Genomic DNA, 16,105 nt, shown 5'->3' with positions numbered 1-16,105 from the left:
AGCTAGAAGTGATCAAAATTGTAATTGTGAAATTTTACTAGCATTTGCAATATTGTAAATTTCCCAGCTATTTACGACTGTGCTATCAATAAAATTCAGGCCACCATCATTCCTTCCCTCTTATTCTGATTCGGTAATTAGCAATGCCATTATCGTGCATATCCACACCACCCATAAACATATAGTATTCGGCTACTATATTAGGCTGAGATACGAGAATATTTTTGTGTTCTTTCCGACTGTATCATTCTGTTTGAACAAGAGGTAGTAATGTGCAGGTATTTGTTATTACCGTAACAGCAGAATTATCATTCCATCTCACACGTAAAACTTTAGACACAGTATCAAATGCAGACTCGAATGTTCCCCGTGCCTTTTTTTTCAACGTTTTGCTATTCTGTAATGGACACTTTGCAGTGCAGTTTTCTCTTATAGTACCTGTGGCAAAGAAGTCTAGATCCTGCAGTATCGCAAAAAGAGCATAAGAAGAAAATAAATTGTCGAAAAAGACTCGATGCTCTTGGGGTTTGTCAACTACAGAAAATAACTCTAAAACTACCTTCGTTCCCAAACTATTACCCGAATCACAATTGTTATGTTGTTTTCCATATGGTATGAATTTGTATAAATAACCTGTATGTGAACAAAGACACCATAATTTAAATCCAAATCTTACATCTTCCTTAAATGAACATCTTGCATAAATGACGTCCAAAATATAGTACCATTTCCTCGTCTATTGAACGGTTTTGTTCGAATATACCAAATTCTAAAATTTTATATTCATTATATGAAAGATAGGAGTAAGTTTAGCAAATTTATTATCTTTGTCTAATTGAGTATTATCAGCCAAATGAATATTTTGTTTGATTGATCAAAATTTATTTCTAGACATGGTTTCCCTCACAATGGCTATTTCCTTATCTTCATCTTTCGACCAATATATGTCACATTGTTGCAAAGTATTATAACCCGATAATATGCAGATACCTATAAAGCGTTTCAGTTCAGCTTCATTTATATCGAATTCGTGACAATTGTTTTGTGCTGCATAAGTATTTGAAAAATGTATAATCTGGCCTGTGACTTCATCATCGAAAAATAATGAAAATATTTCGATGGGTGACTTTCCTCCATGGCTGACTTTGATGTTCTCTAATAAACGATTGTTATCACTTTCAGGATGAGTCGAGAATGCTGGAGTGTTGTTTGTTTTCCATTTTGGTAAAATTTTCGATTTATTTTGATTAGGTTTTCGCATTTTATTGAGAATTTTACTGAGTGATATATCATCTTCTTTAGAATCATTTGCTGTCGGAACGTAAATTTAATATGTGTCAGCAATTTCTGCATCAATATTATCTTCTTGAATGAGGTTATCATCTAGGTTTTTGTCATCAGAAATTTCATCAACATTAGGAGGGATATATGTAACTTCTACTTCATCTGTATTCTCTATATCTGAATCTTCTTCGACATGCAATTAATTCCTTAGTACTTAAAGGTCGTGTTCGATCATACATCTCCTCTGCAGTCAAAGGTCCGAATGCTCACTTCTGGCTTTGGTCAAACGACATTTCAGAAGTACTTGGTTGACTCATATTGACTGTGATAGAAAAAACCGAATTTAAGGCTAGACAGATAATTTTGAAACAAAAACAGTTGACATCTCACCTTTAGACCACTTTGAATATTCCCTCATATGCAACAAACAAATAAATTTAGTTCTTATTTATGTAATATAAACAACCTCACAGTTACAAAAAGCTATTACACGTGCTTACAAATTGCAGTACAGATGTAACTGACAAACAACTGACCGAGACCACCGGTTGATGTCGCGATGGCCATCAATCTTGACTGATGCCGTTATGCGCCAAGGGTGCGTACGAACACCCTCAATATTTAAATCAAAATTAAAAAATTCTAGGCCAAGTTTCATCCAAGTAAGCAATTTAGAATAAAGCGTAATAGTATTTTGAAGCTATGTTATCATAACATATATCTTCGTTGGGTCAAAAAGTCGATAAAAAATTATTGTCTTCGTGATGTTGTCAAACAGTTGAAAAATCGTGGTAGTTTCACAAATTGTAAAACAGTTTTTTATTTAAAATCAAGTACATATATTGTTATAAAGATAAAACAAACATGCTAGAATATTTGTGAATACATGTCAGAGTACTAAGTATTTTAGCAGTATGTAAAAAAAATACAAATTAATTAAAAGAGTGCGGAGACGCACCTTTGGCTGTTAATGGGTTAATTATCTTTTCGTACATCCTACAGCTTGAGTTGGTAAGCCCTCGGTAATTCGTACAATCCTTTCTGTTACCTTTATTCTTATATAGATTGCTGATATATGCAGTTTTTCATTCTGGGGATAGCTCTTCCCTTCTTAAAAATCAATTAAAGATAATTCGATAGCTGAAATAGTTTGTCAAGATCATATTGAATCAGTTTTGTGGGTACCATCGACGGTCCTGGAGCGTTCCCATTTTTGTGACCATTACCGGGGATTTTTTAATTAGTTTCTCGCATTAGAAAAAATCATATTTTTATAGCCAATATTAAAAAATACTGCGTTCTTTACTAGCTATTCTACTACATCTAGTTGTTTTCCAGGTCACTCAAAAAATTCTGTTCGTTATTGCAGACTTTATTTTAGATCTCTTTTGTTATCATCTATTGCAGCGGTGCTCAAAGAGTCGATCGCGATCGACCGGTCGATCGCCAAAGTTTTTGAAGTCGATCGCGATTCACGGAGAAAATACGAGAACTGTATTAGACGCAAATATAAGAAAATGGGAAAATATAAATTGAAAATCCCAAGAATAAAAAGAAGATAATAGTCCACATAATCGAAACTAAAATAATGCCTAATATCCTGACTCACCACACGTGCATGATCGAAATAATTATGATGCTATCTCTTCACCATAAAGTTGCGATAATGCTGATTCGGCATATCAGCATTCACAGATAAATTTAAACTGGGAGTGCAGATGGTGCACCATCCATGACTGGCGTTAACAATTTATTTGTTGCATTATGTCCATCGTTTTTTCATTTCATTGCATCATTCACCAGCAAGTTTTGTGTTCCAAAATTTTAAATATGGACGACATACTGAAGATGACAACAAAAATTGTGAATTCAATCAGAGCGCGAAGTTTGCAACGACGTCTTTTTAAAGCGCAATTGTAAGATAGCGACTCTGCAGAACACACTGATTTACTTCTGCATACAGATGTTAGGTGGATGAGCCGTGGAAAATTTTTAGATATGTTCCAGGAGCTACTTCCCGAAATAATTTCTTTTTTAGAAGAACGAGGGGACGACACTCATCTACTTCAAAACGAAAAATGGCTCAGTGATCTGGCTTTCCTAACAGATTTAACAAATCATTTGAACCTCCTTAATTTTGAACTACAAGGTAAAAATAAAACAATTATCGATATGATGAGCGCAATACATTCTTTTGTCAATAAATTGAAATTATTGATTAAGAAAATTAGCAGAAAGGATTTAAACAACTTTCCATCGTTGAAAAAAAGGGTAGCCGCTCATTTAAATTATGTTTATTACGAAACGGAGCTGCAAACACTTCACGGTGAGTTTGAAAGGCGCTTCGCTAATTTTAAAAAACTGACAGATATTGTAACATTCATGCCTAAACCATTTTCTTGTCAAGATGTGGAAAAAATAGCCACTGAAATATCCGTTACGTTCAATATGGAGATCATTTCCGTCCAAAATGAGGTACTGAAAATAATTTCGGATATACATCTTAAATCCAGAGCGACCGATACGAAATTTTGGTCTTTCATATCGTCTGAGAAATATCCGTCTTTGAGACAGGTAGCTCTGCAGCTCACAGCATTCTTTGGATCAACATACTTATGTTAGTCTGCATTTTCTCAAATGAAGATAGTGAAATCAAAATATCGTAATCGGCTAACTGACGACATCTCTCTTCATGCTTGCGTTTGGCCCTCCGTAATTACGTACCATCATATAAAATACTTGTGGATGATATGCAGTGCCACGCATCAACATCCAAATAGAATTAATATGAAAAACATGACTTTATTTACAACCCACTGTAGTTACAACTTTTTATTAACTATAAGTGCGCAATAAAGTTTTTTATTTTCAAAATTATTTTTTTACTATACTTTGTTTTCAAACCAGGAGGAGTAAACTAAAGAGACATATTCACACTCAAGAAAGTCACTAGAAAGGTTACCAAATACATCTTCTTTTTTGGTTGATCATATCGGCCTTCGACGGTAATCCAAAAATATTATATTATAATAATACGTCACTAAAGAGTTCTAAAAACAAATGTTTTTTTTATATAAAAGCAGACTAAAAATCTAAAAATTAAAAGAATGACGCAGAAAACACAAAAAATCGCCGGTATAATTTAATTAAGCTATGAAATGCCATTAGTGTCAAAATCTCATAACAGTGGAGTAAACTTGCCTGAGGTTGGACCAATTACAAACAAACATTGCGGTGGGGTAAATTTGAATTACTCCTGGTTTAAAATCAGGGTATAACTGTCGATCTCCGGACGCTTGCACTTTATGTGGCAGATCCCATGCAGTATGCAGTATAAGTCTGAGCACCACTGATCTATTGTAACAAGAGCTTTAATGATTTTGTTGTACGGGTACGTACTATTTGCGTGGAGTAACAAACATTCTTTTAATTTTAAAGGAACCTTATTCGATACAGAAACTAGATAGACTAATTTTTTGTCATTTAAAAGTAAAAAAAAAAATGGCAATTTGGGAGTGTTTTGTTTAGTTTATCTAGCTATTGACAATTTTAAAATCTATCGTTTTATTATTATAATTAGGAAATTTTTTTAATATTGGTATGACTAAATTAAACTTTTTGTTTTTAGTTAAGAGGGTCATTCATTAAAGGAGGAGGTGACATAGTTGTCGGTCAAGAATATACTGATTTCGACAAAGGACTAGATGACGGAATAGAAGGAGATATATCTGGTTTTAACTTTGTATTATCTTCAACTAACAATAACCAAAAATATAACAACCAGTTTTCTAACAACCGCAAGTATCAGAAACATCAACAGAAAACATATCCACAAGTTAAAATAGACCCATATCAGATTTCAGAAATATCGCAAGAAGTGGATTCTGGTGGATTAGAAAAATATAAAACCATACCCGATGAGGAATACATTCAACCAGATTCTTCCGGATATGCTGTAGTTGATTCAAAACGTAATCCGAAAGGAATTCTTGATCTCTTTAGAAATATATTTTCTAGTGAGCCAACCAGGGTCAGGGTGCTTCAAAAACCTCAATTCCCAAAAGGATACAAAATAACCAACAGAAGATCCTCAGATAGATATCATTTAAACGAAGTGGGAGAAACAAGAAAATCTCTTGGATTGCTTCTGGTAGAGTTAAGTCTCGATTGCGGTTACAGGAAGGGCTCGCCATTGAGTGGAAAGGGAGTTTTAGTTAATTGGAATCATAGTCCCGTTAGAGTTTTTGGGGGAGCAATTTTAAAAAGTATACCAGCGTTTTGTTACGATACTGTACAACCGCATATCACAACATAAACTTTTTAGTTTATTCTAAGAACTGAATAGCAATGATAAGAAAAACCAAATGAATAGTTTATAAAATAATAAAGTTTTTTATTTTTATTTAAAAAAATATGTTTACTAATTTGAAATTATAAACAATTAAGTATTTAATAAATTATTTAGGCTTAAGAACTGTAGTTTTTATCGATTCACGTTATAGTTTTGATTACAACACTTACATATACAGATAACGACATTGTTTTGTTGACCATAGGAATTAAGATTTATTAGTCTCATCTCTACAGTATAATTATAATAATGCTCTAAAACTAAATTTTTGGTTATTTTTTAGCCTTAATAGCAATACAAATAAATAAGTAAGTAAATAAGTAATATGCTTTATTCTCGCTGAAAATTGTACAAATTTTATGGACAAAGCTTATAACAATAAGACAAGAAAAAAAAATCAGAATAGTCTTAAGATTTGTTTGTACTTTTAAATAAAAAAAACAATAAAATTCTTCCTAATTTAAACATAAAAGATACTACCTAATTAAGAACCTACAAACTTTGTAAAATGTACCTAACAAAAAATAAAAATTAGAAAAGCAGATTAATGAATTAGGGGCTCAAATATACCTCCTCTTGGGCTAAACAGTAGCCAAATCTGTCATACAGATTTATTTTCATATTTTGGAGTAGGGCTAGTGTAACGCTTGTAGGGAAATAAAGTATGTTTGCTCTTAATTCGACTAGGTTTTGTGACCTTTTCAAACTGATACCTATAAATGTTTTCTTTGAGAAAACCCCAAAAAAGAAATCGTTAGGCGCTAAGTCACAAGATCTAGCGGGCCATTTAATTATACCACGTGTACTTATCAGTCGATCAGGAAACGTTTGATTGGGTAAGTCAATAGTTGCTCTAGAGTTGTGATCCGAACACCCATCCTGTTGGAAATAAACCTTCTGAAAATTAACGGGAAGGCGTCGAACTGCTGGAATGATCTCATTCTGTAAAATTTGTAAATATTTGGACCCGTCTAGGTTTCCATCGATAAAAAATGGACCGACAATATGGTCGCCTAACATCCCAGTCCAAACATTTAACTTTGCTAATGCTGCGTTTTCGGGAATAGAGAATAGATGGATTGTTTTTTATGTAATGAAAATGAAGATTCGTCAAAAAATAAAATATTTTTTAAAAAGCGTACATTTACATTTTGTTTATCTAACATAATTTCACAAAACTCCATCCGCCTAAAGTTATCTTCCGCAAACAGTTCTTGTGTTGGTTGTATCTTAAAACAGTGATACCCATTCCTTTTGAGAACTCGCTGTACAGTTCGAGGATTCACGTTAACTTCCCTAGCAATTTGTACACTATTGCAGTGTTTGCCTGTTTTGATGCTCCTCATTGACAGGTCTAACACGTGGTTCATTACCTTCATGGCACTTTTTACAACTGTTTACACATCCCGAAGTTTGAAAATGTTTAATGGTAAAGTTTGTTTAGCAGTAAATGGTTGACTTCAATTAGTGTCGACTATAAACATCCTGGGTCAACCGATAATCGTATAAAAGGCCCTGTTTCAGGTAACAATAAGTTTAATAATATTTACGACCGCACTAATTAAAGTCAACCATTTTCTGCTAAACAAACTTTATTTTTAACTGTTGTAACACTTGGTGGGGGTCTATTGTAGAAGGAAACAATAAATAAATCAATTACTTCGCGTATCGAATGACCCTGAAAGTACCATGTTACAAGTTGCACTTTTTTTTGGACGGTATATAACGTACCAGACATTTTATTAATTATTTGTTTATTCTTTCAGAACTTCCTTTAAAATTTTTAATGTCAATGTGACAATTACGACAACATCATTAAATTAGACCTACTGTTAGCCATTTACATATAAATTGTAATATAATATATATATATATATATATATATATATATATATATATATATATATATATATATATATATATATATATATATATTATAACCAAATTACCTTAGTATATGGCATAGGCGTAAAAATTTAATGAAGAGATGGGCAGGCAACAACTTAAAGCTATCTGCGAATATTAACAAAAGAATTTTTTTGTTACGATGCAGAAAATCGCAGATTACGCCCACGCATATTAAAAACTCACTACATATATATATATATATATATATATATATATATATATATATATATATATATATATATATATATATATATATAATATTTTTATTGATACAATAAAACAATTTCAGTTTCTACAGAGTTTCATTTCCTACAGACCGATTGCTGATAGTATAAAATATATATATATATATATATATATATATATATATATATATATATATATATATATATACATATATATATATATATACATATATATATATATATATATATATATATATATATATATATATATATATATATATATATATATATATATATCATCGAGCAAAAAGACAAGGGGCAAAAATATTGTTAGACAGGAAGTGCCATCTTGAGAGGCCACATTAAACAAGGAAACGGAGTCTCTTTCCTTGTTTAAGAAATCAAATTTAGTTGAGTTATGTTATTGCTGATGTTATTGTTTGTCCCAACTGTCACATGAAAGATTATTTGTATTTTCTATTGAAGTTTTTTAATTGTTTCACATTTTAGACTATTATTGGCATTATTTAATTAAAACTTTATTGTATTCTAGTGTTAAAAAAAGTATTTTAAGTGTATTATGTATTAATATTATGTAATATTAATATTATGTAATATAAAATAAATAATAGATAAATTAGAACCCCTACACCACTGTATGATTATTGTGAAGTGTCATGAAATTTAAATTTGGCGCATTCGCATTTCCGGATATTTTCGCCATCAGAGGCCACTTTTTTGGTCTCCTTTTCATAACGATTAGATTCCCTCTTTTGTCTTTTTGCTCGATGATATATATATATATATATATATATATATATATATATATATATATATATATATATATATATATATATATATATATATATGAAATAAAAGCTATTTATCATTTGTTTGAGCACAAAGTCAAACCTCCCGTTTGAATCGATCAATAGAGCGATATAACATTTATCTCGGTGTAGTCCCCACCTCTTCAGTCGACTTGGGCTTGATACCAATTCAAATCGGAAGATTCAACTAATGTCTCCAAAATACTTCCCACATTAGTGGTTAGCGCACAGAGCTGCCACCTGCTTTGATGGTGTAGAACTAATCAATGTAATAAATCGTTTTCTGTCTTCTGGATTTTCAAAATGTGTAAATATTAATAGCTGTCTGCAAAAGCTTGCTGTTGCTCTAATGAAATAAAAACCAAATATATTATGGCATTTAGAGCAGAAGTATATGTGCGAAGCGAGTATAGGAGAGTAGGAGCGATATAATAGTTATTTCGGTGTAGTCTCCACCTATTTAGTCTAATTGGGTTTAGGTTTATACCTATTTAAATCGGCAGGTCCAAATAATATCTCCAAAATACTTCCCATGTTAGTGATTAGCGCACAGAGATGCCACCTGCTTTAAAGCGAAGAACTAAACCATTTAATAAACCATTTTCTGTCCTCTAGGCTGTCGAAATGTGTAAATATTAGTAGCTGTCAGCAAAAGCTTGGTGTTGCTCTGATGAAATAAAAGCCATATACTATGGCGTTTGAAGCACAAATTAGTCAAAAATTCCATGTTTGAATCGATATCAATTGAGCGAAGGTAGGGACTACACCGGAATAACTGTCATATTGATACCAATAATCGAAGAATATTTTGTATGTGTGCGTATATTGATTTATTTGTGTTGTAGACTTAATAAGAAAAAACTCTGTATAAAACCCTCTATAAAACGCAGATTTTTTCTGTTACGTTTATATAGACAAATAACGGTTTCCCAGAAAAGATATACTACATAAATATAGTTTTTATTTAATTTCATTAATCTCAATGTACATCGATACGTTCAAGTTATTTAATTCAATAAGAAAGTGTGCTTTATTAAATGTGCTATTTTTAACCACACACCTTTTCATCCTTAAATGAACCATGTTTATTAAATACAAAAATAACAACAAAAACATTCTTATCCCAAAATACATGCCTGAACAGATTTGACACATTACCTTCAACTTCCAAACATGGTCAATCAATATCAAACACAAAAGAAAGAGAAAGAAACCTCAACTAATTTAGTAACAAGCGCCTATTGAAGAATCTTTCCATTCACAATTTTATTGATCAAACTTATGGATGACGTAGTATATGTAGCGGTGAAGTTCAAAAGGGACTGACGAATTATATATCGTACGCTAATATGACGTCGTTCAAGCTTTATTTGAAAATTATGCAGTGTTGGAAAACATACGAACGTAGTAAATTTCGTCATTTACTGGATTACTATAAACATCGCCGTGCATATGAGTTTATGTACTGTTAAAATTTATGTTATTACAAAGGGATATACAATAAATGCGAAGAATACCTGGATTACACACAGTTTGGTTTCCGTAACGGGTTTGGAACGAGATAGGCACTGTTTGGAATGAACGTACTTGCTCAAAGATGTCGAGATATATCTGTAGACATAATACTGTTGTTTTATTGACTTCCGAAAGGCATTTGATCATGTTGTTAAGCACTCTATATTGATCGAAGCTCTAAAAGACATTGGCTTGTACGGCAGAGATGTTCAAATAATTGCAAATGTATATTGGAATTAAACAACATCAGTCTTAGTAGATGGTGTAGAATTACAGGCTCTGAATATTAAAAGAAGAGTATGGCAGGGATGCCTCTTATCACCCCTGCTTTTCAAGGTTTACTCCGAAAGAATTTTCAAAAAAGCTTTTCTGAAAAACAAGAAGGAATACTTTTGAACGGTAAAGTCATCAATAGTACTCCTAGGTTCTAGTCAAGAAGATCTGCAAACACTACTTGATAGTGTCGTTGAGAGTTGTAGGGAGGCAGGTCTGGATCTAAACATACGGAAAACCAAAATGCTCGTAATAAGTAAACAACGGCATATAAAACCGTCTATATATGTAAATAATACCAAACTTGAGCAAGTTGATAAAATCATTTACCTTGGACAGCAATTAAATTGTAACGCAGAAAGTCACGGCGAAAATAGATCTAGTATAGAGCAGGCTAGAGTGGCTTTTAGAAGGATGTCCAAGATGTTATGTAACAGAGACCTAAAATTGGCACTGAGGATCCGCCTACTTCGCTGCTACGTGTTCTCGGTCTTACTTTATGGTGTCTGGTGAGTCCTGGACTGTGAATAAAATCGATCTAAATCGCCTTGAGGCTTTCAAAATGCGGTGCTATAGAAGAATTTTAAGTTTCCTGGGTGGACAAGATTCGAAACTCCACAATACTAGAAGGTCTCCGCAAGACTACTGAGATCATAAAAAGCATCCAGCAGAGAAAGCTGGAGTATTTCGGACATGTAATGAGAGGTCCCAAATATAGATTGCTACAAAATATCATGCAGTCCAGGACGAAGAAGAACCTCATGGTTGAAGAACTTGCGAGATTGGTATGGTGTTGATACAAGCATGCTATTTAGAGTGGCAGTGAATAAAATTAGGATAGCTGTGATGGTAACCAACGTTCTGAAAGGACAGGGTACATGAAGAAGAAGAAAGGGATAAGCTTATGAAAATAAATAATACTCCTTAAAGTCATAAAAGAAAAAAAGAAAATAATTTTACCTCAAAACTGCAGAAAATTTAATAAGAGCCATATAAAAAAATGTTAATGAGCATCATAGATATGAAAATACCTATTTCGCAACAAATCTAACAGCTTATAATAAGAAAAGTGTAAAAGTAAAACAAATAAAGAAATTTATTTTCCTTTCCTTTGCATTTATTTATATGGAGCTTGAAGAAAATGCAAAAGAAAAGAAAACAACGAAACTTGCAAAATTTGACAATAGACGACGCAAATATTGTAGTAGTAAAACAGCTCATATACCTGGGTGTACAGATTACTGAGGACATCAGCGAGAAGGAGAAAATACGAAAAAGGATAATGCTTATCAAAAAACCTTACTTCTCTCTGTGGCAAACGATTTAATTCAAAGAGATCCATAGGGACCCAAAGTTACTGAAAGTTAAAATATATAAAACCATCACACGACCAATAGCAACATACGCCGCAGCAACATGGATCATGGTAGAAAATAAAATAAAACTTATTAATACTTTTGAAAGAAAGATTGTAGCATTTTCGTTTTACCCCATATGTCAAAGAAAAACCGAAAAAGATTTTTAATCTTTTTGCGTCTCTGAGATTGGTAATGTAAATATTTTCGAGTCTGTTGTAAAACCTGGAGAACAAAAATACAAAATCTTAACAAACTAGAAGCGTTCGAGTTGTGGTGTTACCGTTGCATGTTCAGAATCCCGAGGAGAGCACATATATCTAACGAACGTGTACTGGAGACCATGCAAGAGCGAGAATTGATCAATACCATTAAAATAAGAAAGATCCAATATTTCAGTCATATAATGAGAGGACCTAAATATCGCTTACTTCAGTTGATTATTAAGAGCAAAATCGAATGAAACGCTGGATCGGAAAAAAAGAACTGTTCTGGCTGTGTAGCATTAGTAACAAAATTATTTAATTAACAGTATATATAGTAGCAACTCTTTTACTTAATTAAGGTTACAGTTTTTTGATTGATTGCTTTTATTTTATTTTTATATTTTTTATATTAGATGTTTATTCTTTGTTTAATGTTATTTTTTAAGCTTTTAGTTTTTGTTAAAACAAAGACCTATGTACTGTGGCCTGATGATTACACATATATTGTAAGCCTCGAAACGGGTAACCTAGAAATTCTATTTCAATAAAAAACTTACCTAAGATTGCGATGATTGTCTTCTTTCCCATACACTAGTTTTCGGCTTCAATGTCTTCACAAATAATCGCTTTTTATATTCGAACGACTGCGGTACCTCGGATGAGTATCGACGCGACAGAGAAGTTTTTTGTTATATTTAGATCTCCATATCCCATTTTTGTTAATTGGTGCAGAAATATTCTTTAGAATTCTTTGTGAGAAAGATGTTCGAACATTCCAACTGAATATATTAAATGGCGATAATTGGGGAAAAATAAAAAAAAAATAGAAAGTAAAATATCTAGATAATAATTGATCTTAAGATTATTTAAAATTAAAATTGGTCAAAATTATTATTATAAACTCCATAGATTCCAAAAACGTAAATATTAGTAAAATATTGTGAATAAAACAATTAAATAATAATGTTTTGTCAAAATAATTTTGTCTAAAATTATAGTGATATAACTCATAAAGTTACTGTCACATTACTTTGTTTTAGAGTTGATCAAAATAATTTATTAGATACACTTACCAATTTCAAGAGTATAATCAACATACCTGAAACAAACAAAAAAACCTATCAGTACTTGCGGACAAATATCTCAAACAATATTTTACCAAATTTAACTAACATTAAGTACCATTAGGTAATTTAGTGCAAAAAATCTTTTAAAAAAGCTTAACCTAGTCCAGTCGTCAGATTTGATGTCTAAACACGAGATGAACAAGCTGAATTTTGCTAAAATTCCGTTTCCGTTTTTTCCTTCCTACGAAGCGGGGTTTTAGCGGAAGACCGTGGGTGAGAGTGGCAAAATTTTTGCATCTTTTTCAGGTCCCAAGCAATTCTCAGCAAAATTTAGCTTTGTCGTATGATTTTTAGAGGTTGAAGCCTGGTCCCAAATATTTACGAGTCTAAGTTTAGGAAGTAATTACCCAGCATATTCTGCCAGAACCTATGCGTTTTAAAACAATCTGCATGTGGACCTGTCCACTTTTCTTATTTTGCAGTATATTCCATATATTCCTTTAAAAGATTGTTTAAAGTTGCAGCTATTACTAAGTTGTAGACTTTAAGTTTTTTACGTGTGGTCCTTTAAGTGGATTTTGAAGTGTAAATTGTCAGTCAGAAACAATAAATATTTTGAGATAAATGAAGCGTTTTTTTAGAGTACTCTTAAACCTAAATATATGCAATAAAATTAACAAAAGACAATACAGCTCCCGGACCTGATCAAATACCAGCAGAAATAATCAAACTTATCAACAAAGAACATACAGAAGTACTAGTGGATTTGTATACATATACACAATACAGAAACTATTCCTAAAGAATTGTTAAAATCTACTTTCATCCTATTACCCAAAAAACCAAATAAAAGAAAATGCTCTGACCATCCAACAATTATTCTAATGAGTCACACATTCAAAATATTCCTAAAAATTATTAATACCAGAATATATCAAGGACTGAAACAAGGTATCAGCGAGACACAATTTGGCTTATGGAATAACCTTGAAACAAGAAAAGCCTTATTTGCCTGCTTAAGAATGTGTTAGGTCAAAAGTGCAATATCCACTGAACGTCTACTTTTGGACTACAGTAAATCAGATACAACCACCTGATTCAACTCTTTCTACGAAAGAATTTGGATATGTAGAATATTAAAATTATTACCGAACTTTACACTAATTAAACAGTTGTAATTAAGGAGGGAAAAGAGCTCTCGGATGAAATCGAGATAAGAAGAGGAGCCAGACAAGAATGCATAATAACAGAACGAAAAGAATAATAAAAGTGAATGGAAAACTTATCAACGATTTAAGATACGCTAATGATACACTACTGATATCGGAATCTCTCTCGAAGATCTACAGCAATTAGTAAATCGAGTTAAGGAACACAGTGAGGAAAGAGGTCTAACTCTGAATACAACAAAAAACTTAATTTATAGTGATCACTAAATTACAACGGCAAGAGAGTCTAATGATCCACGGAGAAGAAATAAAACAAGTCCAAAAATCCAACTATTTTGCATCAATAGGTAATGATAACAACGACTATACTGAAAAAATAATATCCTGAATTAGAAAAGCAAGATATGCACTTACCAAAATAAAAAATGTTTTGTGCAACAATGTAACAATGTTTTGTATTTTCTGTGCTGCTGCATGAAGTAAAGACATGGACGCTAAAGAAACAGATCGCCGATAGACTGAAGGCTTTTGAAGCTGGGTGCACAGAGTTACAAATGTCGTTATATTGAAAATAATGAGAAAACAAAATGAAGTTCTAAAAATTGTCAATTGTCAAACTTATTAAGTTGCAATATGTTACGAGAGGTGAGCGCTACGAACTGCTGCAGGCAGAGTAAAATTAAAAATAGAAGAAGACGACATAGAAGAAGCGTTTCCTGGTTGTACCATTTAAGAACTTGGTTCAACTCCATTTCTACTGAATGAATCTACTGAATCGCTATAATGGTTGCCAACCTTCTGAGAACAAACATAAAAATACGTTTTGCCAGAAGGTGCTATTTTAGGTTAGATCTCCTTTTTAAATACTCAATAATATCGAAAAATACAAAGCTAAAACTTTACAAAACAATAGCACACCAAGTCCTAACATATGGTTCAGGGACCAAGGCTATAACAAAAAGTAACGGAAACATATTAGGATTTTTCTAAAGAAAAGTACTAATGCGAATCTATAACTTGCATGAAGTTATATGCGAGCAGATAACTTCAAATTTTATAGAATATACCAAGAACCAGATATCTTAAAATATATGAAGATAGGTTGTTTGAAGTGGGTAGGATATGTCATACGGATGGAATAAACTGACCCAGCTTGACAGACCTATTGACTACAAAAAAAAAGACATAAAGTTTTTTGATAACATTAAAGAAGATATGATGAATATGGGAATACGTGCTTGGCGGAGGAAGGTGATGGATAGGAACGATTGGAGACGAATTCTTGAGGAGGCTAGCAGACATTAATGGTTGTAAAGCCAGAATGATGATTAGTTTAACCCAGTAGTTTAATTAAGCCCGAGTTAGCTTAAAGGTACTTTCTAGAGCGATTCTTCTTACCGTATATGTGGAGCGGGAACCCAAAGCTGTAGTTAAGTTCAATTACATTGCATTTGTAATTCCTACGTAAGCGAATATTTGTATTTTTTACTACCCTGTTACAGCGTCTTCCTATAAATTTTGGTAACTCTATTTATTACGGAGACAAGAGAGTCCTTGTTGGTTTATTGCACATTCTTTTTATGTGCAAGGTACCTGCGTATTCCGCTAAGTTTCCTATCAGTGATAACTTCCATAACAATTGTTATATTCCATTCATGGTCGACGAATTTAATTAAAGTCAGTAATACTGTGATGCTTACCTATAACCACATGTATTTAGATCATCTGCACAGCCCAGAGTACAAAAGTGTTTTAACTTTGCTTAGATATTGTCAACTTATATCAACCACAGTAGAGGTAATAAGATTTCTAATTGTAGATAATCTTGCACTGATCTTGTAGTGACTGATTAATCTGCGATACTACGGCAGATGTAATAGATTCTAACGTAATGTTATTAAATGCTCCCTCTACGATCTAAGACTATACGAAGAGTATTTCTCTTTACATAATATAGCTGCT

At 32.3% G+C, this 16,105-nt stretch overlaps 2 protein-coding genes across 2 annotated transcripts in view; one reads left to right on the top strand and one right to left on the bottom strand.

Annotated features, from left to right (window-relative positions):
• LOC140443553 (C-reactive protein 1.1-like) overlaps window positions 1–5,772 on the top strand; it is a 47,665-nt gene extending 41,893 nt beyond the window's left edge. Inside the window, exon 5 of the mRNA XM_072534870.1 lies at window positions 4,913–5,772. Coding sequence (XP_072390971.1) covers window positions 4,913–5,599 — 687 coding nt within the window. The 3' untranslated portion in view covers window positions 5,600–5,772. The remainder of the gene's footprint in view (window positions 1–4,912) is intronic.
• LOC140443550 (coiled-coil domain-containing protein AGAP005037) overlaps window positions 1–16,105 on the bottom strand; it is a 1,206,743-nt gene that overhangs the window by 248,041 nt on the left and 942,597 nt on the right. The window lies entirely within an intron of this gene.

The sequence above is a fragment of the Diabrotica undecimpunctata genome, chromosome 6 (assembly GCF_040954645.1).
Source record: "Diabrotica undecimpunctata isolate CICGRU chromosome 6, icDiaUnde3, whole genome shotgun sequence".
NCBI lineage: Eukaryota > Metazoa > Arthropoda > Insecta > Coleoptera > Chrysomelidae > Diabrotica > Diabrotica undecimpunctata.
This window is presented reverse-complemented; position numbering and strand designations above follow the sequence as displayed.